The following is a 26,254-nucleotide window of genomic DNA, read 5'->3' on the forward strand; positions in this document are numbered from 1 at the left end:
CGACGGAGCCGTGTCTTCCAGACTGCTTCTACCAGACTGGTCGTCGGAAAGTTGAAGAACGATAGCTTATAAACGATATACTTTTTGAAGCCTTTCCAAATGAAAACATCGAGGTAGACTCCGCGTGGGACCCTACGAGGGCCCTAGGGCGAACATTTTCATTTAGATAAATTGCACATTTTAAATACTGTAACACATGCTTTAGAATTTTGACATCTGTATCACAGTTTTGGAATTCTAGTGGTGGCCATGCACTGTTAGCTGCAGACGGTTTTCAAATTTTGAATCTTCCGCCATTTCGCACAGAGTTTGATTAGAGCTTTGAGACTTCTGTTATCGTTTTCCTTTTAACACTAGCTTTCAAACGATATGCTACTTGCCGCTCTTTTCAATTGCCAATTTTGAGTTGGACCCCACCTGGGACCCTACGGGGACCGTGGGGTAAACACCATCATTTCGATAAATAGCACTTTTTACATAATGAAACACGTGTTTTAGAATTTTGACACCTGTTTCACCGTTTTAGAATTTTAGTGGTGTCCATGCACTGTTAGCTGCAGACTGTTTTCAAATTTTGAATCTTCCACCATTTCGCACAGAGTTTGATTAGAGCTGTGAGACTTCTGTTATCGTTTTTCTTTTAACACTAGCTTTCAAACGATATGCTACTTGCTACTCTTTTCAATTGCAAATTTTGAGTTGGACCCCACCTGGGACCCTGTGGGACCCTGGGGCAAATATTTTTACTTCGTTAAATTATGCTTTTAGAATGATGAAACAGGCGTTTTGGCGTTTTAGCATGGGTTTCAACTTTTAGCGGTAGCAACGTACTTTATGTACACCTGCTATAGAAAATAGGTCAAAATATTCTATATATTTTGGCCCCTGCAAAGGCGGGGTCACTTCCGGGCAAGAAATGAACACCTGTTTCGGAACTTGCTTGAGATGTCCTATCAGGAAATAAATAGAATGTCTCCCAATTCAAGGTGCAGTTTCGATATCATCCCTGGTAAGACAATCAGAGGAAACAATATAAAATTTATTTCTCTATTTAGAATGAAATAAATTAATTATCATATAACTTTAGCCTTTGTTTGAACACAATTCTTTGAAGTTCAATAATATATATATATATATATATATATATATATATATATATATATATATATATATATATATATATATATATATATATATATAAAAAAAACCGACCTCACACGTGTAATCCACAATTCACCTTTTCCTTTATTTTATTATTAATTATTATTACTATTTTAATGTTACAGTGTTACGAAACTTTTCTGTCCAACCTATGTGCTGATATACAAACACAGTCACGCTAAAGAATGTATGGCTACCTATAATCATGTTACTTTGCGGTAATTAACACAGAATTTGTTGCAATGTTTCACAGTCTATTTTCAAAAATTACCATCAGATTATAAAGGAATTAATACGAAACGGATATTTCAGGAATGTGGACCTTCAACACCTAAATATATTATCTCAAGAATCAACAGTTTAACTTGATTCGATAGAAGGTGTTTTACACGTTAAAGACTCAGGTAGGCCACAACTATTCAAAACAAAAGCTAATAAGAGCCATTTTAGAAAGAAGTTAGTAAATTCCCTCTAAAAGGCGAAGTCTTAGCGCTGATTGAACGGACTAAATATAATACGTTCTAGTTCACAGAATCAATTGCATGATGTTACTTTTCACCCATATACTCTAATTTAAATCAGCGTTTTAAACCAGGATGATCTTGATCGTGGAAACTGAATTCACGGAAAATGAATTAGAAACTTAAATACGATCTAACAAAGAGGATGATACTATACCGACCGAAGAAGCCAAATTTCATACCATCATATCAGTAGAAGTGATAATCAAGATAATTAAGTGTATTGGAAGATTACAAATCCCAAGTAAAGAATCAAAACACAACAATAATAACATTAATGTGATAGACTTGGGAGAAGAAAGTTAAGATGGGTTTACTGAGCACTCCTTTTTCGTTCGAAACGTCGATACTGATAGATATTTAACTTATAAAACAGCAAGAAGATCCTTTGATACTGCTAAGGTAGCTTATTGTGTCAACGAAACAGTACACTACCTCAATATCAAGAAGTCTGAACCAATGGCTGAATGTAAATAAGGCGCTGGAGGGGTCAACTGAATGTCCAGCTTATAGGTATCCAAACTCGCGCTCAACCAAGCTCGGGCTTTATAATTGAGCGTGAGCCCCAATGAAAGTAAGCGCGAGCTCAGTTAAGAAAAGTGAGCCCGAGTGCGATTGAGCGCGAGCCCAGTTGAGATAGGTGAGCGCAAGCTCACTTGAGATGCCAGTGCAAAACGGCGATCTATGGTCCAGCTCACTCTCCTTACTTTACTTCCAAAATTTTTTTTTTTTTTTTTTTTTTAATGAAGTTCATATGTCCTAAAATATATGAAAATTTTAATTTCCGTTTCCAAGTTTGCACTGATTTAAATGGAGCTCAGATTGGCCGAATAAAACTGTAATTGTGATGTTTGAGTTACTACGTATAGATCATAAATATCTGCTAAAATTATATATTTTAAGAAATGTACTAGACGTAATCTAAGATTAAAAGGTGCCCAACAATAAATGACGTGCTGAGTAGCAGACGGTCAACTTGTCCTAATGTGATGGCCGCATACCGTGTTGACTGCAATCTGCAAATGTGCATGGTCTGCAATCGGGCAACAACTGTAATGGTATGTAGACTCATTAGGTGCAATACGTGATCTCAAGCCCGAGTGAGCGCGAGCCCAATTGAAATCAGTGAGTGCGAAATCAATGTAAAAAGACCACCTATGGCTCGGAATATGTAAGGCTTCTTCGAGAAAATTGTACCAGGGAAGGCTCTGGTCTCCACGGTCGCCTGGACATATCATCCATCAAACATGTATGGGATATGATTCATGGACACCGTGTTCGTCACGATCCTCCAGCAGACCATGAAGATGTCTTATAAACTTGAATGCATATGGCGTGGCAGGTGATTCCTCCACCAGCCTGATTCGATACCACGACGAATAAAAGCTCTGATTTTAGCACACCATTGTATTATGTTACGGTGATCAAATTCATGGAATGAACATCTGGGACTCCTCCCAGATCTTAAAATAATTGCACTTTCTCGCGGAATAAATTCTGAACACAACTTATAAGTACTTGCATTTATTATAACATAAACTTAGAACATTACCAATTACCTGAACTTAATGTGAAGAAGAAGAAACATGAGCACAAGTTGATACTGCCGAGAGCCAAGAATATATTCCTGAATGTCATCCCGTATTGACACCATAAGATTTTATAGTGCAGTAATAAAACTCCACACAGTTCAGATCATAATTGTATAAAACCTGAAGTATTGAACACAATTACTAAGAAACGATAAATCACATAGGCAGAACAACAAAGCAATCCCACAAAGACAGGTAGAGAATGAAAAGTGTGTTCGGTTGTTTTAAGTAAGGCAGTGGTGATAACAGTGTTTTGTGAAAGAAAAAAATGCCAGAATACCTTACATCATGGAACATTTTGGAGAAAAAAAAATCGGGTGAGCTCAAAATACTTCACAATGAAACAGCTAGAGAAACTGGGACAAAAAAAACTTCTCAAAGGATTTCCCCCGGATCTTCTCAATATAGAATAAAAAACCGGGACAATCCCAATTTCCGGGATATTTGGTCATCCTACTTTCCCATACTGACTTAATGTTAGAGATATGTACAATTTCTGAAACTGTAATAATTTCTATGCAGCTATAATGAATCTGTGGTATAAACTTCATTCAATACTATATACTGTGGCGCTCAACTTAATTTTCACAGACAGCAGTATATTATCGAACTATATTTATTTTAAAATAAAGGGCTAGTCACTAAACTTCAAGCAAGGTAATTACACGTTGCCTAAATTTTCCTGTCCTACAAATATGTTTCACAAATTCTGAAAATAAAAGATTGTTACGCTCATTGTTAAATTTACAGCTCAAAACTGCAATGACGAAGGCGGGCTGAATTTGCATCTTATTTGCATTGTATATCCTTCATAACTTGATGAAAACAAACCAAAGGAGTTAATGAATGCATGGATACATGTAACCATCTCTTCTGCTTTACTGCTTATGCTCTCATATAAACTAGCTAATAAGAGCACGCACTAATGAACACACGTTATAATAATAATAATAATAATAATAATAATAATAATAATAATAATAATAATAATAATAATAAACTGAGTTCGACAGAAATGTTACTTGTCACCACAATCATTTATAATTTAATTAGAATAGCAAAGAAAGACTTGACAACGAAAGAGAGAGAATTCGATTTAGAGGAATTAGGAGCAACGCTTTGTAGGTATGGCTTTTATAATGGAATATGAATGGAAAATTAAAATGATGGTAGAAACCTTGTGTTATGGAGAATATTGAATGAAAGCAAACACTAAAAGGACGAGGCAATAATATTGAAAAAAGAGGAATATATCAACCAGTAGCGTACGCACGAGAAGTTTTCGGATTTTAACTCCTTTTAACAAGATATTACGAGATAATAAATATTTACTATGATAAGATACGTACAAAAACTCATATGTGTTATGAAACGACGAACCTAGGTCTTCAACACGCCACTGACGTCACCTATACTGCAGAAATCGAAAGGGAGAAAGAATATGAAATTAGTCTGAGATATTAATGCTAATATTATTAGTGAACTAATAAAGATCTGATTACGTATTATTATTAGTGGGGATAAAAGCAAGACCAGGAATGGCGAAATGTCTTTTTTAAACTGGAAGAGAAACGTACTTAATAGGTCATTAAATAAGGTTACACCAAAACTCACCAACTCTTTGATACAGAATATTGTACTGAAAGAACAAACATTCGTATTACGAAAATGTGACGAACAAGGACTAGAGGCCTTCAATATGTAGAGAAGAGTGAACAGAATTAACAAGATGAAAGGAAAGCTAATGAAACGTTGGGGATAGAAAAGAAAATGAATTATTTCAGGTTTTACAGAAAGTATGCTGAAATGCAAAATGATCGAAGTCAAGAAGACAACAATAAATAGATGGTATTAAATCTAATATCGTATGTTACGACAAAAGGATTAGCTGAGGACGTAAAACCTGGAACGCAACATTCTTAATCACGGTAAGTTAGCTGCCGAAGAAAGTAGATAAGATTTTAGATTCTTTGGCTTTCAGCATCTATGACCATTTAGTCCGGGGATGACGTCCCTCGGCGAGCACACTATCTGGGAAAACGGAAGGAAGGAAGTGGCCTGGGACCTATATGTTAAGCGCCACCCCGGTATTTGCCTAGTGTAAATGAAGATAACCCAGGAAAACCCTCATTCAGGATAGCTGGCCTGAAAAAGCTTTTTACACCTTTTCGACCGAGTTCCCCCACCGGGAATCAAACCCGGGATCACTCGCACCGAAGGCGAGAGCGTTAGCGACTACCGAAGATAGTAGAATACTTACAATGTTGATGGTACTGTGGCGCTCAACTATAAAATTTTCAGGTAGGTTTACTCATGAATCAGGGATGAGATTAAATGATTGCCTCTTTCCTAAAACTTTTCTTTGGCTCTGCTTTTCATTAGTCTCCCACGTCATTTTTGTGTAAAAAGCAATTCTAATTTATGATTTTTCTTCCAGGATTTTTTCTTGTCTTCTTTCACCAGCCTTAAGTTCTTCGGTAAGTGTAGTCAATGTTAGACTAACGTGTAGAACAACGAAAATGTATTCTTCTCATCTCAACCATTTGGAAGGTGAGCTATCTGCTAGAATGAGAATGTGAGAGGAAACAGGAGTACTCCAAGAAAATCCACAGACACAGCGTTGTCCACCATAAACTTACATGGCCGGGATCGAATCAGGAACCCGACGCACCAGAGGTAACCCCCAACCCAACGTGCCCTCTTGACTAGTTTGATCGCTATCTTTGTATTGGACACTTTTTTGAAATGAGCTAAAATAATGTGCTCGATAGGAATTCTGTAAATTTTTCTTTCGTTTTAAAAATTGAATTAACGATCTAAATGGTTACCAAATGTAACTCAATTGACACAACTTTCAACCTATAGTAAAGTTCTAGCCTTGGATCGAATCAGCATGCCCTTAAATCATAAGCAAGTGCTCTATCACTGATAACTAACCCTCCCACGTTTCTCTTCAAATACTGAAAGGGGCCGAGGTGGCTCAGTGGTACAGCGTTCACCTCTCGTGCAGAGGTTCTTATTTCGACCTCAGCTTACGCCAAGTGAGCTTTGTGGTGGACAAACACTGCGTGCGTGGGTTTCTCGAAGTTCTCCCATTTCCTCCCCCTTTCTTCATTCCACCATTTCATTCTCATTATCACCGTCTCATTTAGCCTAGCCAGCAAAATTGTGGGACGTAAAACTTAAAGATGTCATTTCATTTTTCCAAATACTGAAATCAACACTTGAGCTACGGGAAAACAGGACAAACGATATATCAATATAATTTAGGCTCTGGAAGACTTGTTTTGTTTTCTTAAGACAAGAATATAGGGATCCACGGAGAGTGAAGGGTCGTTCGCCCCTCTCCCCCACTAGCAGCATAAACATCAGTGCCGCGAAAGCCAGGTGAGAGAAAGAAAAACTGAGATTCTTGCACCGCATTCCTCAGAAGTCGCCTCTGGAAAAGAACTACTAAAATTTTACGCTGGCAACTGCTGGAACTATCATTTCACCTTGTCCAACAACACCGTTGTGCTACGATTCAAAGATTCCTTTCGTAAAACTGCATCCATCCAGGAACAGTTTCCTTCGACAGATAAGAAATTCTAATTTAATATTGCAAAACCGGAATGTAGAAGCCAAACAAACTTGAACCGAGCGACTCAAGTTCTGAATAGATTGATGCAAGCTCGGTGAAAGCATATATTACGAAACTTCAAACCAGCAACGGAATTTCTTATCAAGCAGAACTATGTTGTTCTCTGCTAACGCGTATCTAAAAAAAGAAAATGCTTAAATGCCACCAAGATTTTGCATGATTGAATTATTCAAGCGGAAAAAAATCTTTAAACCAAACAACATATTCCCCTAGTCCTAAACCAGTCTTGTAAACTTCTGTCTCAAATAGTGAAAAGAATTCTTAATTCTGTTGCCATGGCAGCAAAGGTTCACCACGAAACTTTAGAAATACAAGACCAGGAGAGATGTTTAATATTAGTTTACTGAAGGGAAATTTTATTAGTCTTTCGTTGAAGAGCTCATATTTACATAACTGTGTGTATACGTTAGAAGATGTAGTGCTAAACTCAAGAAGAACAGAAAAATCTTTAAACAAGATCCTAGGAACAAGGGGCAATACCTCCCTTTTAAGGCATATACGATAAAATAAATGTATTATTTCTTCTTTTCCTCGAAAAACAGTAGGACGGAAAGATAGAGAAAGCTGATCAGTTTATACCCGACTGATTTGGCAACGCTACTTTACTTGCCAAACAGTCTGTTGTTGTGCCAGAAACATAAAACACGTATTGTTTTAGTGTGGTCCTCAGCTTGCAAGTGACAAAATGATGTTGCTATTGAAATCACACAGAAAACGAACTGTTATTAAAGCTCTGTCTACGCACATTTGACGTAAAACCGAATATTGAAACACTGTCGTGAAAATGGTTTAAGCATCACAGAGATCACAGCTAAAGTTATCGTGCCAGTCAAGTATGCAGAGGTATCAAAAACTGTAGGTGCACATTCATATGGACAAAGTGTTTCTAGCCATCCCACGAGATAATCCCTTTGGTTTTATCATGACATGGAGCGCGAAAAAGGAATTCGTGCTATTGTCTTTCATGACATTACTGTTAAAAAAAAAAAAAAAAAAAAAAAAAAAAAAAAAAAAACTGACGACATTCCAATCGATTTTTGCACACTTTTACAGTAAAGGTCACGTTTATAAATACCTTCACTAGTCTATGGAAAACCTGCAGGAAAGAATAGGACGGAATTTTTACTGTATGTCTATGAACCCATATGCAAGCACTTTATTGGAGTGTAAATTGCAAGGATGTTATAAAATAGAGGATCTGCCCATACGTATCTTCAGCATATGAACTCAATGAAAAAAAAAAAAAAAAGCATCGTCTGAGCAGGCACGTCTGATTGGCTACTCTCGTTTCCGCCATGATTGTTGGCTCGAAGCATTGCAATCTTAGTGGCGCGGAGTGGGCAGAGTAGGTGTGGCGAAGCTATGACGTATGGCTTCACGATTTTGTTGTATGGGCAGATCCTCTATTTTATAACATCCTTGGTAAATTGCGATATTAGGCGACAAGCCATAAAGTCGGTAGTCCGGCACAGTACAACCGGAGGTGGGACCATGGCTCTCCATACAATAGGTAAATTTTGAAAATCTGTCAATATAAGCTGATCAACTCTATGATCTACGATACAGGTATCTACCTGTTTTGCCTATCACTGTTTCGTCTATAGGCAATATATATATAATTACCTCATCACAAATGTAGGCGAAACAGGAATTCATTACATCCATTCATTCACTACATCTTCCGGGAAAGAGATACTCAGTATTCTAGGGATCATTCTTTTAGAATTTTTCCCATCTTCTACAATATTTAGTTCAACAAGAACCCACATAACTGTTTTTTATACTGACATTGACTACATGCAAACTGTGTATTGCGTTTTGTAGTGTCATCAATAAGTTTCATCACTGACATCATTGCAATAGGTAGATAATATTTTCTGTAGTGGATTTCTTTTAACTATGCGTTTTAATACATGATATGCAGATGATGAAAATAAAATAGTCGGAAAGATAAAAGCGAATTAGATTCAAATTGCCAAACGGCAATGAATCAACTTTCAAGTTGGATGACTAAAAATGACCTAATTATTAATGCAAATAAAACATTGCCTTAAATGTTCATAATGTTAAAAGTAATCAAACCACCACAAGAAGAAGAAATAATAAAACAGTTATATATGTAGAGACTGTTACCTTTCTCGGAGTTAAAATATCTAATAAATTCAACTGGAAATCACATACAGAACATGTAAGAAGTAAGTTAAGCAAAATGTGTCATGGAATTAGATGCGAAAGAGATAAGATTAATGTAAAAACAGCTAAGTTTATATATCACTCAAATTTCCATTCTATAATAAAATATGACTTGATGTTCTGGGGAAATGCACCTGAAAGTATTGTCATCTTTAGGCTACAGATGAAAGTGGTAAGGATACTAGTATAGTAGAATGGAACTTTCCTTGCAGAAATGTTTCTAAGGAACCTGAAACAATGACTCTACACGACCCCCTAATGTATCTATTTGACACAGTAACATACATGAAAAAATACAGTAGTGAATTTACTGTTAATAAATACATTCATAGAAACAACACAAGAAGTAAAGAAGACACTCACTTGTATACACACAGAACAAACACATACAATAAATCAGTTACTCACGAAGGTACTCTATTATACAATCTACTTACAGTATGTATAAAAAATCAGAATCAAACTTACAAGGTACGTACTTGGTAGAGAAATGCCTTTACTTTGTTGAAGAATACGTTCAAAATAATTCGTATGCGTAAAATTAAATGTATAGTAAGGAAATTAGTGAATTCTAGTGAATTAGTGTAATAATCTTATATATGTTTATGTATATATTTACAATTGGCATGTCCAATTTTGTTGTATGACGATGAACGGATGCAATAAATTATGATTATAGTTATGATTACATTCCTTTCCAGTACTTCGTATGCTTTGTGATATTTGCCAATATCGCTAAATATTCTTGCTTTGCAAGGAATTGTGTAAATTCTATTTCAATTTGTGGTACGTTTTATTTATTTATTTATTCTTCACTTGGAAGTTGGTTAGTAGAAGTTGGGAGAAAAATATAACAAAACGCAAATTCCTGGACGATTAGGACAAACAGAAGATAATAAGTTGTGGGTTGGACTGGGTTTACAGCCTTTAAGGTTCCTTGCCTTTGTATATTTGCATATATTTGTTAGTTAAATCACTACAGATATATCTTTTATTTGTGTTTCTCATGTCTGTACTATTAATTGTATATTTATTTCTAATTTTTAACTTTTTCTCTTTTGTTTTGTTGTGTGTCTTAATATTTATAACGCTTGTAAGCCTATTATAAGTGGAAATGGTTTTTCCCTAAAATAGATGACCAATAAATAAATGATTGAAAACAAGAATTTTAGGAATGATCTAAAATGTATCAAAGATTGCGATCATGGCCAAGAATTACTTTTTGGATCAGGGGTCACAAAATTTTTGAACGGACCCTAAATCGAGTTTTCGTATTTTCTACGGAATCAGCACATCATACTGAGTTAACTGATAGTTTGAGGTGGGCTACACTGTGTGTATTCTCCAGATATAAGGCGTACAAGAAAAATTTAGATTGAAATATATTGGAACTTTTAATCCAAAAATAAGAAAGTGATTCCGAACTACTATTGACTTCCGACACACTGTCCACGAGAGAGAGAGAGGGGGGGGGGGGAGATGGATAGATATATAGCTATGCCGAACTGAACCGCCTTAAAATGTCATAAACATATTATTAAATACTTAATGATAAAAATAAAATCTATTGTATAAACTTACAGACCTTCTGTGGAAAAATTTATTTTTAAAATCTAAAATATCGAGACACACTTGCTAAGAATCCTCTATTGTACGGTTTAATACTTAAAACATATCTCTTACCAAAATATTTTTAAATGTTGTATATTTAATCCTTTAACATTTCCCACTTCGAAAAAAAATAATAATAGCAATACGTTATTAAGCCCTAAAAATATATTTCTCATTTAATTTTTTTAAAGTTATGTATCATTTATTCTTAACAAACAAATCTTATTTAGAAATATTTTGTGGACTCTTCATTCATCTCTACATTAACATATCTCTCATTTAGAAATATTTTTATAGGTTAAGATATTACAAGTATATCTTACAGAAATATAGGAGAGCTAAACTTACAAACTTGAAAGAGAATACCAAGGTACTCTGATGCTTAAAATCCTCTCTAGCAACAGTTTCGTGTCTGGATGCGCTGTTATTGATGTTAACGCTTCAGTTGCACTTGTCTGAAAATAACAAGCCGCGGCCTACATAGCAAAAGGAGAGAAACTCTGAGGAACCTACAATGTTGCATGGTTCAAAGAGGATTGAATTCAATTTGTATCAATTTCATTTCAATCAGAAACTGACCAATGACTACACCCTAAGTAGTAAGATGGAATCTTTACAGCAGGACACTGAATGAACCACATTGGAATATACTTCTATGAACTAATTTCACGAACGTATTTTATACACAAATATATATTATATATACAGAATAAGATTATGTTCTTAATGTTCTGTTTGGTCAAGTACGTATTGTTCAAAAAAGTAAGATACTGTATTCCCCAATGAAACTACCTGACTGCTTTAACGCTGTAAACGACGAGACCTAATAACAATAGCTTATTGCAAGCCGACCCAGCACGACATTTACAACTTCTTTACATTAGTTTGTCAATAAAGTGTTTTTATGCACTAGTGTGTTTCGCTGTACTTCTGATTTCGATTAATTATCAAGTCATCGTACTCGGACTTCATAGATACAAGTGACAACGTCGGTTAAAAGGGATTTATCGTAGTCCCGTATTTTTTAACCTTTTGGGTTTAAAATTTAGATTTCGATGAGCTGTATCCAATTGTATCACTTTTGATTTCTGGAAACGACGAATTTAAGGTCAAATTAGGGGTCAAAAATAAATGTGGGACCATTTGAGCAAGGCGGACCAGTGAACGAATGGAACAAAATGGGTGTCATTCGATTTATATTCACATGTAAAGGGTACATGAATAATTGATATGCCATTTCTCCGAAAATTCTATTTTGACTCCCAAAACTTAAAAAAAAAATCCGAGATTTTGGGCAATTTGGACCAAATAGGACAAAACAGGTGCCATTCGATATACATTCACGTGTATATGAATCATTGATATGGTTTTCCTGAAAAATCATGAAAATTCGGGATTTTGGCCAATTTGGACCTGTGACTGAGTGGGACGAGATGCGTGTCATTCGATTCGTATTAGCACGTACATGAATAACTGGTATTCCATTTTCCCGAGAATTCAACTTTGACCTAAAAAATTAAAGAAAATCTGAAATTTTGGATCCTGGATTTTCGTTAATTTTTGGGGTAAAAATAGAATTTTCGGGAAAATGGAATATCAGTTATTCATTCATGTGTGAATACGAATCGAATGATACCCATTTTGTTCCAGTTAGTTACTGGTTCGCAATAGTCCCACTTTTTATTTTTGACTCCTAATTTGACCTTGAAGCGATCGGTTCTAGAAATCAAAAGTGGTGAGATTGGACACAGCTCATTGAAATCTACATTTTAAACCCGAAAACTTGAAAAATACGGGGCCACAGAAAATCCCTTTTAACCGACAACGTTGGTATAATGTTTTCAAATATCTTATATCACGGATAAGAAGGACAACTTCACAAGTTGTATTCCGAAAGTAAGACCTAACGTTACATATGTTATATATATATATATATATATATATATATATATATATATATATATATATATATATATATATATATATATATATATATATATATATATATTCAAAGAGTCGGATCTTCTGACGAACTTCACGGCCCATTTGTTGTTGTCGGATTGGAGCTTAGTGTTCCTTTTAGCATTAAGGCTATATGAGACGTGAACTTACAACTCAATGTGGAACTCGTACTACATGAGCTCCAACCAGGAAACGAATTCAGGTCTCACGCATCGAGAACGCTAACTATCTAACCACGAGGACGCACATTCTCAACTCTTTTGTTCAACGCCATGCTTACAGCAGTTTTTTTTTTAACACAAAATTTACGTTTCGTTTATACAAACTATAAGAGAATGTCAATTTGTTCGAGTTGTACAGGGCAAAGCAATGCTAAAGGACTTCCATACGAAGAACAGTCGCAAAGTTTTGAACTTTAGTATGTCTTTGGATGGGTTAAAGCAAGTTCCTGAAAATTGGTGTGCACTTTAGAGTTTCAGAGACGATGCAATTCTCCGATCAATTCCTCACCTTTTTAATGTCATCATTGTAAATTTTTTCCGTCTGAATCCGAAACACGACTATACGCGGATAAAGTCGTCTGCTTTGAAATTTTTTGGGCGTAGCCATGTTGGTTACAAGCAAATCGTTGCTAGGACAGTTGTTAAGGTAGCTACAATAATGTTTACTTTCGTCACGCTTAAGATAAGTATACACTACAGATTAATAAAGTTAATGTAACTATTCCTATGCATTAATTAGCATAATTTGATTTAACTAATAGTTACCATTTAGTCTAACACAAAACAGTTCTTCTATATATTAATTCGTGCAGCTTGAAAATATAGTCACATTGATGGACACGAGCATCACGTCTCAATGTGAAAGTATTATTCTAATCTCCTTTATAATCTTATTTTCTCGATGCTTGTCCACCAATTACGTATAGATTTATGTTATCCCTGCAACCTTATCTATTAATCAGCTTATTGGATTACAATTGCACGTGCATGTTTACTTTTGGCACACCATAATTTTTTTCACTAATTCCCTTCTTATTGTCTCCTAGTCCTAAATGATTTGAGCTAGGCAACATGAAAATATCTCACTTTACATAGACAAAACTCAAGAGGACCATCAGTAGTTGTCGAAATATTACAATTCTTTTACGATTTGCGTATAATACGGAGTCCGTATGTACGGCATAAAAACGACAGTGCAAAAAAAAAAAAAACTGTTAGGTGGCCACTAAAAAGAACGAATGACATTTTACCGAGTCAGAGCAGGGCGAAGCTGGGGACCCGAGCGATAGCGAGGGGTGAGTCAGCGACAGTGGGTAGAGGCGTAAGCGAGGGTAGTGAAATCAAGTGGGTGTTGGCAATGAAACGAGTTGCAATAGCACTTGTCATGGTTTAATATTGGTAGCGCTCCACTTGTAAACAAAATACAACTTTTGTGCACTGTGCAGAAATACGCAGTCGGTGGAAAATAGTATTTAATACAGTCATCTTTCATATCCAATCACTTATTTTATTCGCCATAAAGCACTTGTAATGATTTTACCTGTAAATCTTCCAAAATGTGGTGCGCTAAACGTAAACCAGCACCCAATTGCATAGTAATAAACCACGCTTTTTAACAACTTTTCTGTTTGACACCCACATAAATAAGCTGATTAAACATTACTTTTCCTACATGAATAATAGTTCCTGTACATTTTCCAAACAGTGATCACGTATTCTTAATCTGTAACTATTAATTATAGTAAACGCATAACTGCTGCTGAACAACAAGGAAGTGACAAAATAAGCCCATATGTATACAAGAGATTGACATTTGTTGGCGCACTTACTTATAATTTTACATTAAGAAATTTAATTGCAATAAATAGGCAGTTAAAATTGTTTGTTACATATTTTAATCAAATATACTGAAGTACGTTTCATATGGAAGGAAGTTGTATTTACAGGTTTCTTTAAACTGTCATGATTACCCTCAAATGACAAACAAATCATTTTCACAATCTCGGTAGTGCACTGGTAGCAGAAAACACGTATTATTAATTACATTAGTATTTCTAATAGTTTGTTTACTCTTCTTAGTCATCTCCAGTCAACTATCCGTTATTTTTCTTATATATCATAAATTTCAGATTTTAATTAACAAATCTAAAATTAGAAAGTATCACATTTACATAAGCTGCCGAGATTACTTTGTCTGTAACCAGAAGGGTAAACCGGAAACAGAAATGACGTTTTCTGTATCGGTGTATATTTCAGTAACCAAGTTTTGGTGATTCGGCAAACAGTGTTTGCACTGCTTTTCAGTTGAAGAAATGTACTTAAATCCGTCCACACTAACCATCTACGGAAGAGACAACCTTTATCAGTATTGCAAGTGCATAACATCTGTGTGGATGCTTCATATACAACTCTCTCTAATTTCATCCATTTTTTTTTCATTTGTAATTAAGCGGAAAATTCCATGCTTTTAGACTGATCTACAGTCCTCCCATCTTTCCTTTTCTTTTTTTAAGTGCAAAACTTACGACCGACCCTCGTGCATGAGATCATTCCGCTTGTACTCAGGTCGTCACGTTAGCAGTTCAAAAATCTGTTCGATTAATTATAATGATTAATTAATTAAAATTGTTTCCTTCCAGTGATTTCATGAACCGTTTGTGATACGTACCAGCGTACTTTACATTAAAGAAAATAAAACCTTCATTAACCTTTTCCATTTTTATATGATGACTAGCAGCGTTCACCCCGCTTCGCTGCGGTCACCCCGGAACGCAATAAACTTTGTTACTTAGATAATTTTTACTTTTTCGCTTTCAAGTGATATGATAAAAACCACAGAAGATTGCAGTAAATCTTAACATTATATCGCCTGTCATTTATGTTAACCCGCCCCGCTTCGCTGCGGTCATCCCGGTGCTGGCATATTGTAAAAGTGTCTGTAAAAATAAGCAAATCAATTAAAAAATTTTAAACAGAAGATTCAAGCTATTTTCCGCTGTATATCGCCTGTCATTTATGTTAACCCGCCGAGTGACACGGTCATGCGGGTTGCATATAAATACGTTTATTTTTACCTATGATGAACTAATAACAAAGGATTTGTACGTTATGGACACTTGAATGGTCAATTATCTCAAGACACTGGTAATTAAAAATTAAAGTGATATGATAAAAACCATCTAGGGTCCAAATCCTAATAACCCCCCAAAAATGAAAGAAATTGGTTCAGCCGTATTAGCGTGATGAGCGGACAAAGAATTGTACGTTCTCTTTTATATATATAGATTTAAACAAACCTCTCATGTCTGTATTTGACGTTACGCAAATCACAAAAGATATTCTAATGCAGACGTCACTCAGGGGCAGCAACATGTGCGTCTGTAAGTATTGAAATGACAGACTAAACTAGTTATTTTCAAAATGTCACGTCACAAATGAATGATCCTATTCTCAGTAAATTAAATGGACCGAACAAGGAGCAGGCAAAAAACTGATATTCATAAAAGACTATGTTTACAGCCAAACAAGAATAACAGTGGCATATTCTATAGTCTTGCAGATACAATACTGTGGTTCCATGATTACTAGCACACTGCTAACAAATGGTTTTATTCAATATTTTCGTCCTTTCTCCTCCTTTGCACAGCGTATACTATGTTCCTAACTATCGTAAATACATGCTTTCACGTCATAAATCGGCTAGTTGGCCTGAACTAACGTCTTGTGAGCTAGGGAGCTGTAATGACCCTAACGACTAATTCACAAAGAAAAAAAAATACTTACCTTGCACTAAATATTACTGCAAGAGCAAGGAAACAACCATCAGCCACTTCTGCATTTCCAGTATAACAACGATCAACCACCCAATCAAGCAGGGGACCAATATCTGGATTACACTCCAATAACAACGTAACTGTCTCTCTTGCCAGCTGGTAAATCTGAAATTATAATGGAAAGAAAAACTTATACATTCTGTATATAGAACTAATTGTGTGGGCCTACAAAAGTCAAAAGTTGTCTTATCTACATATTCATTTGTTTAACGAGAAAAAAAGTCCTGCAATGCAAGTAATGTGTTTGGCGAGTATTGCGTTCTACAGTCATTTTTCTGGGCATAGAGTTACAAAAACCTTTCATCAACTTGAATATATCAGTAAATATAGAACTGAAATACATACTGGATTCCATGCAAATGTTTCCAATATTAAATAACGGAAATTTTACATTTGACGGATTTGTGTTTATTCAGCATAATGGAAAATTAGTATAATTACTAAGCAACATAATAACTTTTTAAAGTGATATCTGAAAAACACTATTTGTAAAAGTATATCAAATTTGATACACATTTCTTTATTAAAGTGGCAACCTTCTTCAATTCCCACACCCCTTTAACATGTGATATAAGAATATGCAGTATTTGGCTTAAAAAAGATTGAAGTATGCTATGCGGAGAAAGAAGCTGCCCATGAGAGAGAAATAAAGGGAACTATATTGGAAACAATATTCCTACAACAGTGGGGCCGAGTTTTCTCGTCACAATGGTAGTGACAAAAAGGAGCTGAGACAATTGCTTATTGGCTTCTAACGTAATCCACGCAATTACCTATGTATGCCCCACTAGGCCCGCAATTAGGGGGGCTGCCCTCTTAATTTTTTATAACCCTATATTTCCCCTCGAAATAGCTATGTATTGCTGATTGCAGTAGTATTGTTTCGCACAAGTGACTAACTTTGGCATCCCCATTTCGAAATACCACGCTACGCTACTATGAATTTCCTGTTTTCCTTGTGCGAAAATATCGTCAAGATCTAGTAGTTGACGCTTTCTCAAGATCCAACGATGTACACTCATGTCCAAAATTATTGTCGCATGTCTATAAATATGTTGTTCTAGGATAAATAATTTGATAACGAATTCGTCCGGTATTTCTTATAATGTTACTATGTGTACAATCGGCAAAGACATGTGTGTGGCAAATTTCATGTCAAAAGAGCAGTAAATAAGAACAATAAATCGAAAATAAAACTTTCTTGTCTATTTAGCAACATTTTGTTTTACTGATTCTAAATTTCGTATTTATAATTCTTTTCCTATGAAATTTACCACAAATATACATTTCCCGATTATACACATAGTATCAGTATTAAAAGTACCCTGCAAAATCATTATCAAATTATATTCTTAGAAGAAGACAGCTATAGATATGCGACAATTATTTTGGACATGAGTGTACAGGCCCTGTACATGCAATTTCCAAGGAGCAGAAACTTCTTCAACCAGAGAAGATTCTTGATTTGTAGACATAACTGTTCTGTATTTATGGTTTTAAAAGCTTGGAACAATAACACTATTGATTCCACTACATGAAAGAACATACGAGACTCCAAGAGTCCTAATCCATCTTGATCTGATTGCGATCATTCCATGATTTGTTTACACAGTATCTATCTTAGTAATCAATATTTTAAGTAAAGGCATATTCCAGTATTCCGTAATGTTGTGTGTCCGTAGTCTTGTAGCCTTAGGGTAAAGACATACCGAAGATACCTCGCGATCGAGGTCCAGATTTAAGTCGCGGTCGCTACCTCGATGTGTAGGTCTAGATGGATGAAGGGTGTACATAGCGAAGAGGTCGCATCCTCGTAAGTTTTCAATTTGAGGAGAAACATTATTGTGATGCGTGTGAAATTCTTCAGACAGTGCATAAAAATTACTGCGCAACCACATTTTGATATTGAAAAGGACAAACAGTTTTAGCAATGGGCGCGAGACGAGACATGAGAAATGCCAGTCTTGTCTTTTGTCTCACAAAAATATTTGAGTCTCATCTCTCATCCATTTGTATTAATAAATCAAAGGCCTTTTTTCAATATTCTGTGAAGAAATGCCCTCTTTCAGCGCTCAGACGAGAAATCATTTCCCAGTTAAAAAAAAAAAAAAAAGTCCTCAGGTTTTGAGGTGGAGGTTTATTAACTTCACCATATGAAGTTTCGTCACTTGAAGTTACCTCCCTATGGATACTGCCTGTCTTTACACGTATTTCTTTACCTTATATCAGTAACGAATTTAAAACAAATTACTCATATTTTTATTAATCTCGGATTTGGGGTGGTGGTGAGTTTTTAAGCATAGATATGATTAACACTAGCTTCTTTCTTTTTTAGAAATTCCAGAATTAAGAGACTTCAGCCAGAAAGCCCCCTGTAACCGCCACTGCCTTATACAATAATAAGCTACAGTATAATTCTCAAATAAATATGAATAACTAATCTGACCCATTTGAGTTGTTATTTTCTTTCATTCTCTATTTAAAACGTGCCTATTATGATATTGTTTGTGCCTCTTATCCCATATTGCTGGAACATTTCCATTAGTTCTACTAATATGTCTTTCATAATCAGATTTAAAGTGCAGCAAAATCTCTTGAGCACAAATACACACAATCCTCAGCAGACGAAATTCTGAACAAATGAAGATTTTATTCCATGCTGCGCTTCAGGGAGAATCAATGAGAGCACGAACCACAACAATGCTTCCACTGAACATCGATGAAAAAGCAAACCCGGCTGTTTATCATTGCGAGCAGTAATTCACCATTGCGGTCGACCTCCAGGTCGCGATTACATCTCCGGCATGTGCTTTCCCATTTAAATCCATGTATTTGTGCCTTTATCGAGATAGCGACCGCGACTTAAACCTCGACCTCCGATCGCGAGGTATCTTCGGTATGTCTTTACCCTTATTCCTAACACAGCAAATATATAAGGCAACAGTGCTTCAGGTTAGTCTTCATAAGAATCCGAATATTGTCGAATATGCAGCATCTATAAAATTGCCATTCGAATTAAATACGAACTTTGTCCCTTTATAGATGTGGAAAAAAGCTTTAGCAACCAGAAAGAGAGAGAGAAGTACGTCGTTTACACTGTTTACGATTAGATTTACGAAAAGGAGGTAACAATTTTTGTCCCTTATTTCCGGTTATTTTAGCACCTTTTTCTTTCTTTTTCTTATTAAAATTTCCCATAAACATCCTAACCATATATATATATATATATATATATATATATATATATATATATATATATATATATATATATATATATAATATCACTATAATTAAAGGGATGCAAATTCAACATACTTTCTACATGTCAACAGTTATATACGTGTTATAATTAAGCGAAAGTTGATCTCATCGCTAAAACACTCATATGTTAATTAAACAAACACCCACATAACTAATTAAAGTGTAAAAACTTCTTTATATTAAAAGTTGTAAAAGTTTTGATTGCGTACAATGAAAAAAAGGAAAGTGTCACAAAGGAGACAGGTATAATTTAAAACAAAACAAAAAAAAAAAAAAAAAAAAAAAAACACTGTTCATTTTGTTTTCGCGTCGCTTGGAAAACTTGTCACCAACGAGACTTTTAAAAAAGGAAAACATTAGCTAATTTAATCCTCAGCTGTCAAATACAGACCAGACTGCATCAGTTAACCAAATTACATACACACAAATACACACTCCTCGTTGTTTCAACCTTTAGTTTAAATACTAAAAAACTATAGAAGTGCTATATATTTTTACCTAACTCCGACTATATCAAATACACCGTCATGCCCATTTACACTATTATGATACCGTACCTTAATTCGCCTATTACGAACAGTGACATTCGAAATTCCCACGCATCTGTAAAGTTCCCAAGAAATTACGGATGGCTTATGATGTTCGTTGAACATTACAATTGCAAAGGTGAAAATCAAGACGAAGCACAAGAAAACTAGTTGAAGAAAGAGTTGATTGTTATATGAGTAAAAGGAGCATATTTTTTTTATTTATATCCTATTTCCACTAACTTGGGTTCGGAACAATTAATCATTTGCGCCCTTTTATTTTAAAAACGAAAATTATTCCGATTATGTTATCACGTTCAGTGCTTTTAAATCAAGGATGTTATAAAATAGAGGCTATGCCCCTATGCTTCTTCGTTCTCTTATCAGAATTTTAGATGTAATACATCCACTCCTATACAACCATGTTCAGACTAAGGATTTTAATTTTAGTAAGTATCCGGTCCCATTAATAGTTGATTCTATTTTTTAAAAACTCCGACACAAGAAGTTGTTCTTCCGGACATGTTTTTTGGGAGCTCTGAAAGTGACCCCACGGAGTAGACGAAGTTAATATGTCTATAATGTAATAATAAATAGAAAAGTGCAGTGTGAAAATAATATGTACCCCTCCTAATACCAAGTATGCCCCCCCGGAACATTTTTCGTGAAAAAAAAAATATTGCAGAAGAACATATTTTAAAATTCTGGGGCAGAGATAACCTTATCTATTCGTCCTTGCTTCGGCTTCACAGATATATGTTTCACAGAATCCCTAAACGAAAATTCACAACAAAAATATTTCAATTGATGAGATCTTTAACGTTTTTCGCACAAAAAATAGGGTAAACAATACAAAGAAAAAAATACGTGAGTCGTTCAATATAGGTTTCCCTAAGCTGTAATATATATATATATATATATATATATATATATATATATATATATATATATATAAAACAGAGCTCTGGCTATTTAGCACTCTCCTTAATTCTGCTTCACTTCTTCGTCTGTTTCGAAACGTTCACTTTGTAATTAAAACTTTCACATTGGAAAAAGAGAGAATTAACCTGGAGCTAAATTCAGATTCTATGGAGAGTAGGGCAGTCGTTCTCAGCTTAATTCTTCAATTCTGTATCTTGTTTGCGTGCTGAGTGGGGGTGGGCGTTATCGTTAAGAAGAAGAGACCAGATCGCTTATGTTTAATTGCGTTTCCCTGAAGAAGAGTTTAGGTTCTACATAAATGACTTGGTTTTCTGTCAACTAGTGATGAAGTAATGAAACGGAATGTAAGGAGAGTCTAAATAGCCAGAGACTTTTTTTTTTTTTTTTTTTTACGAAGGATTTGGACAAATTGGTACAACGTAACATAAATGCCTGAACCTCAATGGGGGGATTATGTGGAGAGATGAGGAAGGACCCGCCTACACATGTATGTATAGTTAACAAATGTTCGTTAAAAAATAAACTTTTCACAGCTTAGGGAAATTTATATGTTGGACGATTCAAGTAATTTAGAAGAGAAAGAATGTAATTCAAGCCCACAAAGGTGGAAACAATTGAGAGAAGTGTGGAAAGAAAGTCCTCATCATTATGACTTTAAAGCACACTTCTTTCTAGAGCATCTAACGTTTGGGCTCTAAGTTTCAGACATCTTCCAAATAACACTCTCTTTAGTTCACCTCTGAGAGCTTGAGGTTAAAGCAAAGAGAAGAAGAAAGAATAGCATAAGATAATTAAGCTCTGTCGAGAACTTAATCTTTTCTTAAACTCTAAGATAAAAAAGAAAGAGGTTATCATACACACGATAGAAAAGAACGAGAGAGATGATAGCACTTCATTTTTCTACTTTCTCCTATTATTCAAGTTTTCAATAAAAGGCACCTGCTGAAACTTTATCGATATCCCTCCGAGAAAAAAAAAAAAGAGCTAAAACGAGATTAAAATTTCACCTTTGAAGAAACCAGATTGTTATTTTCAAGAGCCTATTCATATTCTGAGATATATATATATATATATATACCTAGGCATATAAAGTAACGGAGTCTAATGTCATTACAAACACTTAAGATGAAACTTTCGAGAAATCGACGTTTTTATCTTTAAAATATTCAATACAAATGACAAACAAAAGGCAAAACACAGAACTCCCAATATCAAAGCGCCGTAGTACTTATGTCGTTACTCGATTGTCTTTCTGTAGTCTTGAAGCAATGCAATATAGTGATAGGTTCGAGACAATGCTCGCCGAGTATTATCTACCTTTGCTGTGAATGACAGGGATTGAGTTTTGTTTAACCAGCTTCCACTCGTGAGGGAAGTCGCACCGACCGGTGACAATTAAAATTTGATCACTGAAAAATACAGGAAGTACGGTAAGTTCGCCTGATGTACTGATTTTTGTATCTAAGAATTAACATATTAGGTGCGTTATTCTCTGTTACTTTGGGTGATAAAAGGCTGATTTTCACTGATGGGACTTTCCTCAAGAACCGCTGCTGTGTTTAACATAAGTATGAATCAGTGGCGGATTTTGCCTGGAGCGGGGAAGGGGAGGCTAGATTGAAAGTTTATAAGAAACTCGACTCTCATAGTCTGGCTTCTGCCTGCTCCTCAGTTTTTAGCTTCTAGATCCGCCACTGGTATGAACTCTCTCAATGGACACGTTTCTGTAGTGCCTTGATTCTTAAAGAAATAACATACACAAAGAGTGGTGAGTTTAACCCTTAGCCTACTGCTGACTTACGTTGTGTTATGAGATATTCTCCTTTTTGCAATAGAACGGCGAAGGCCTATATCCGTTCGTATATCGCTGGAACTACAGCCAAAAAGGTGACATCGAGACTAGAGTACTTGATATGGTTTACTGCCCGAAGAATAGGCTTCCTCTCCTTCCTTAATTGTCTATTAAAACCTATACTGGGCCCTCTCTGCTGATTTGGTGATTAAGCGTTCGCCTACGACTCTCGAGTCGACTTCCGGTAGTAAAGCGTTAAAATTAAAACTCATTACGATTGTTCGGATTTTACACTAAACTAGGAAGAAAGGAAAAGAAAAATGTCGGGCCGTACCAAGGGTCATATTGAGAACTGTACCAAAGGACAAGTTCACGTCTCATCACTGGCGCAAATCCCGGGGGGACGAGGGGGACATGTCCCCCCAATCTTCGACCTGGGGGGACTGTTCCCCCCAATAATCTGAGTTAGTAAGTGCTTTCTTAGATAAGTGTGATGATTTGTGTCCGACTGCCACAAAGGAATGTGAAATAAAATTGATTTCTCTTAGCTTTTCCGTTTCTTTTAAAAACAATCGTATTCTGTAGTATTTCAAACTGAACTTCGTGCTGTAGTGTGTTTAGTAGTCTCATCAATATGTATTAATTCCACTTCCGCTACTTGGGCACAAACTGCAATAAATGCCAGAGGAGGATATGCCCCTCTCCTCATGCTGGAAAGTTGTCTCAGCTGTAGGTACGGGCACAAATTCCGGGGGGAATGGGGAGACATGTCCCCCAACATTGGAACTGGAGGCTTTCCCAATAATCCGATTTGAAAAGTGCTTTTTGCAGATAAGTGTGATGATTTGTGTCCGACTGCCACAAAGAAAAGTGAGATGAAATTGTTTTTTTTTTTTTTTTTTTTTTTTTGTTTTTTTTTGTTTTTCCATTTTTAATGAAAATGAAGGTGTGCGAGTGTGTGTGACGTAACTTGATGTGAAATCTTATCTCCTCCTCTTCCCTAGGCCCTAGCACACGAAGAGTATATAGACTAGCCAATGTCAGTAGAACCCATCTTTTCAGTAAATGCGCATTTCATCTATTTGTAGTATCAGGCTAGGCATCTACTACTTCGTAAGCTAATTCCATGGCCTATCGAACCCGGAGGTTCAATGCCGCGTTCACAAAAGCTCTTCATTAACTTATATCCTTAGCCAACTGGATCCAGTTTCTACTTTGCGTTCTTATTTTTGCGAGATCCATCTTAATATTGTCTTCCCATCTGCGCCTACGTCTTCCTAATTGTCATTTTCCGATTGGTCTTACCGCTAACACTTCGAAAGCGTTCACACTTTCTTCCATCCTGGCTATATGTCCTGCCCACCTAAGCCCCCTAGACTTGATGACCCTAACAATGTTTGGTAAGCCGTATAATTTATGTAGTTCCTCGTTATGAAGTTTTCCCCATTCGACATTCCCGATCCCCTTGGATCCGAATATTCGTCTGAGGATTTTGTTATCAAATACTTTCAGTCTATGTTCTTCCCTCAGAGTAAGCTACCATGTTTTGAATCCATACAGAACAACAGGCATGATTATCGTTTTATATATTTTAAACTTCAAATTCATCGACAAAATTCGCGACAAGAGATTTTGAACTGAATAATAACACGAATTCCCTGTTTTTAGTCGATATTTAATTTCTTCGTGAATATGAATTTCGTCTGTTAATATTGATCCTAGATTTTTGAAAGTATCCACTTTATCAAAAGTTTTATTTAATATTTTAACGCATTCGTAATTTGCCGTGTTACGATCCCGACGCACTTCCATGTATTTAGTTTTCTCTGCATTTCTTTCTGTTGTTCTCATATCATCCCCTATTAAATTTACATCATCAGCGTACGAATAACCTGGTGAACTCCGTTCAACTCTAGGCCCTGGTTGCTATCTTTGATTTTCCTTATAGCGTTTTCCAGGGCAAAGTTGAATAATAATGTGAAAACGCATCTCCTTGTTTCAGGCCATTCTCGACGTGGAAGCTCGTGGACAAAAATTTTCCTACCCGAACTTTACTTTGGGATTCATTTAAACATGCATTAACTAATCTAATTAGCTTTTTCGGTATTCCAAATTCTGTAAGAACGTTGTACAATATTTCTCTCCTAATCGAGTCGTAAGCCTTTCTAAAATCAATAAATAGTTGATGTACCGGGCTACTGTATTCCCATTTCTTTTCGAGTATTTGGCGAATGGTAAATATTCGGTCGATAGTTGATCGATTTCGTCTAAATCCGCACTGATAATCTCCAATAATTTCATCTGCGTATGAGATCAATCTTGCTAATAGAATGTTTGAAAGGATTTTATAGGATATTGAGAGAAGAGAAATGCCTCGATAATTATTACAGTCGGTTTTGTCGCCTTTCTTGTGAATTGGAACAATGATTGATTTTTTCCACTCTTGTGGCAATTCTTCCTTGTTATAGATAAAAGAGGATGAGTTTGTGTATCTTGTTCCACAATTTTTCGCCTCCAGGTAAAATTACCTCAGCCGGAATTTCATATACACCCGGAGATTTGTGTTCCTTTAATTTATTTATAGCGATTTCTACTTCTATTTGGTTGGGTTCTAGAATATACGGTTCTGCGGTGTGTATCTCCCTTTCTCCCCACACATTAGTTTTTCGCTACGTGTTAAGCAAATCGTCAAAGAAATCTTTCCATCTATTTAAAATGCTATCTGTATCACTGAGAACTGTTCCATCAGCTTTCTTTAATATAAGCATGAGGTTGATAGCCTTTCTTAAATTCGTTTATCCCTTTATACATGTCCCGAATGTTTTTCTTTTTACTATTATCTTCTACTTCCTTAATTTTAGCTTTCAAAAAATCGTGTTTCTTTGTTCTAAAAGTTTTGGAAGTTTTCTGTTTGACGTCTATTAAATTTTTGTGTAGTTATTTCATTCGGATTTTGTAGCAAATGTAATTTTGCCTGTTTTCTCTTCTCTGCTAGTTCGAACCATAGTTTGTTCCTACGTATTTCCGCGTGTCCCAATTTTTCTTTTGAGAGAGAATGCTTCGTAAGCAAAGAAAAGAATTCAATTTCTGGAATATTTTTCTCCATAATCTTAAGGTTACGTCTGTTAACTAAAGAATATATGACATGCGTCATTTTCTGTAACGATTCCTGTAATGTTATTGAGATTATAATCATTTTGCTCAAATACGAGTATTG

General features: G+C 35.5%; 1 protein-coding gene across 1 annotated transcript in view; it reads right to left on the reverse strand.

Annotated features, from left to right (window-relative positions):
- The window catches only part of fry (microtubule binding protein furry), a 1,411,512-nt gene that overhangs the window by 911,736 nt on the left and 473,522 nt on the right, over positions 1 to 26,254 (reverse strand). The window contains exon 24 of the mRNA XM_081727912.1: positions 16,466 to 16,620. Coding sequence (XP_081584038.1) covers positions 16,466 to 16,620 — 155 coding nt within the window. The remainder of the gene's footprint in view (positions 1 to 16,465; positions 16,621 to 26,254) is intronic.

Source organism: Thermobia domestica, chromosome 10, assembly GCF_964235325.1.
Source record: "Thermobia domestica chromosome 10, izTheDome1.hap1.1, whole genome shotgun sequence".
Taxonomy (NCBI): domain Eukaryota; kingdom Metazoa; phylum Arthropoda; class Insecta; order Zygentoma; family Lepismatidae; genus Thermobia; species Thermobia domestica.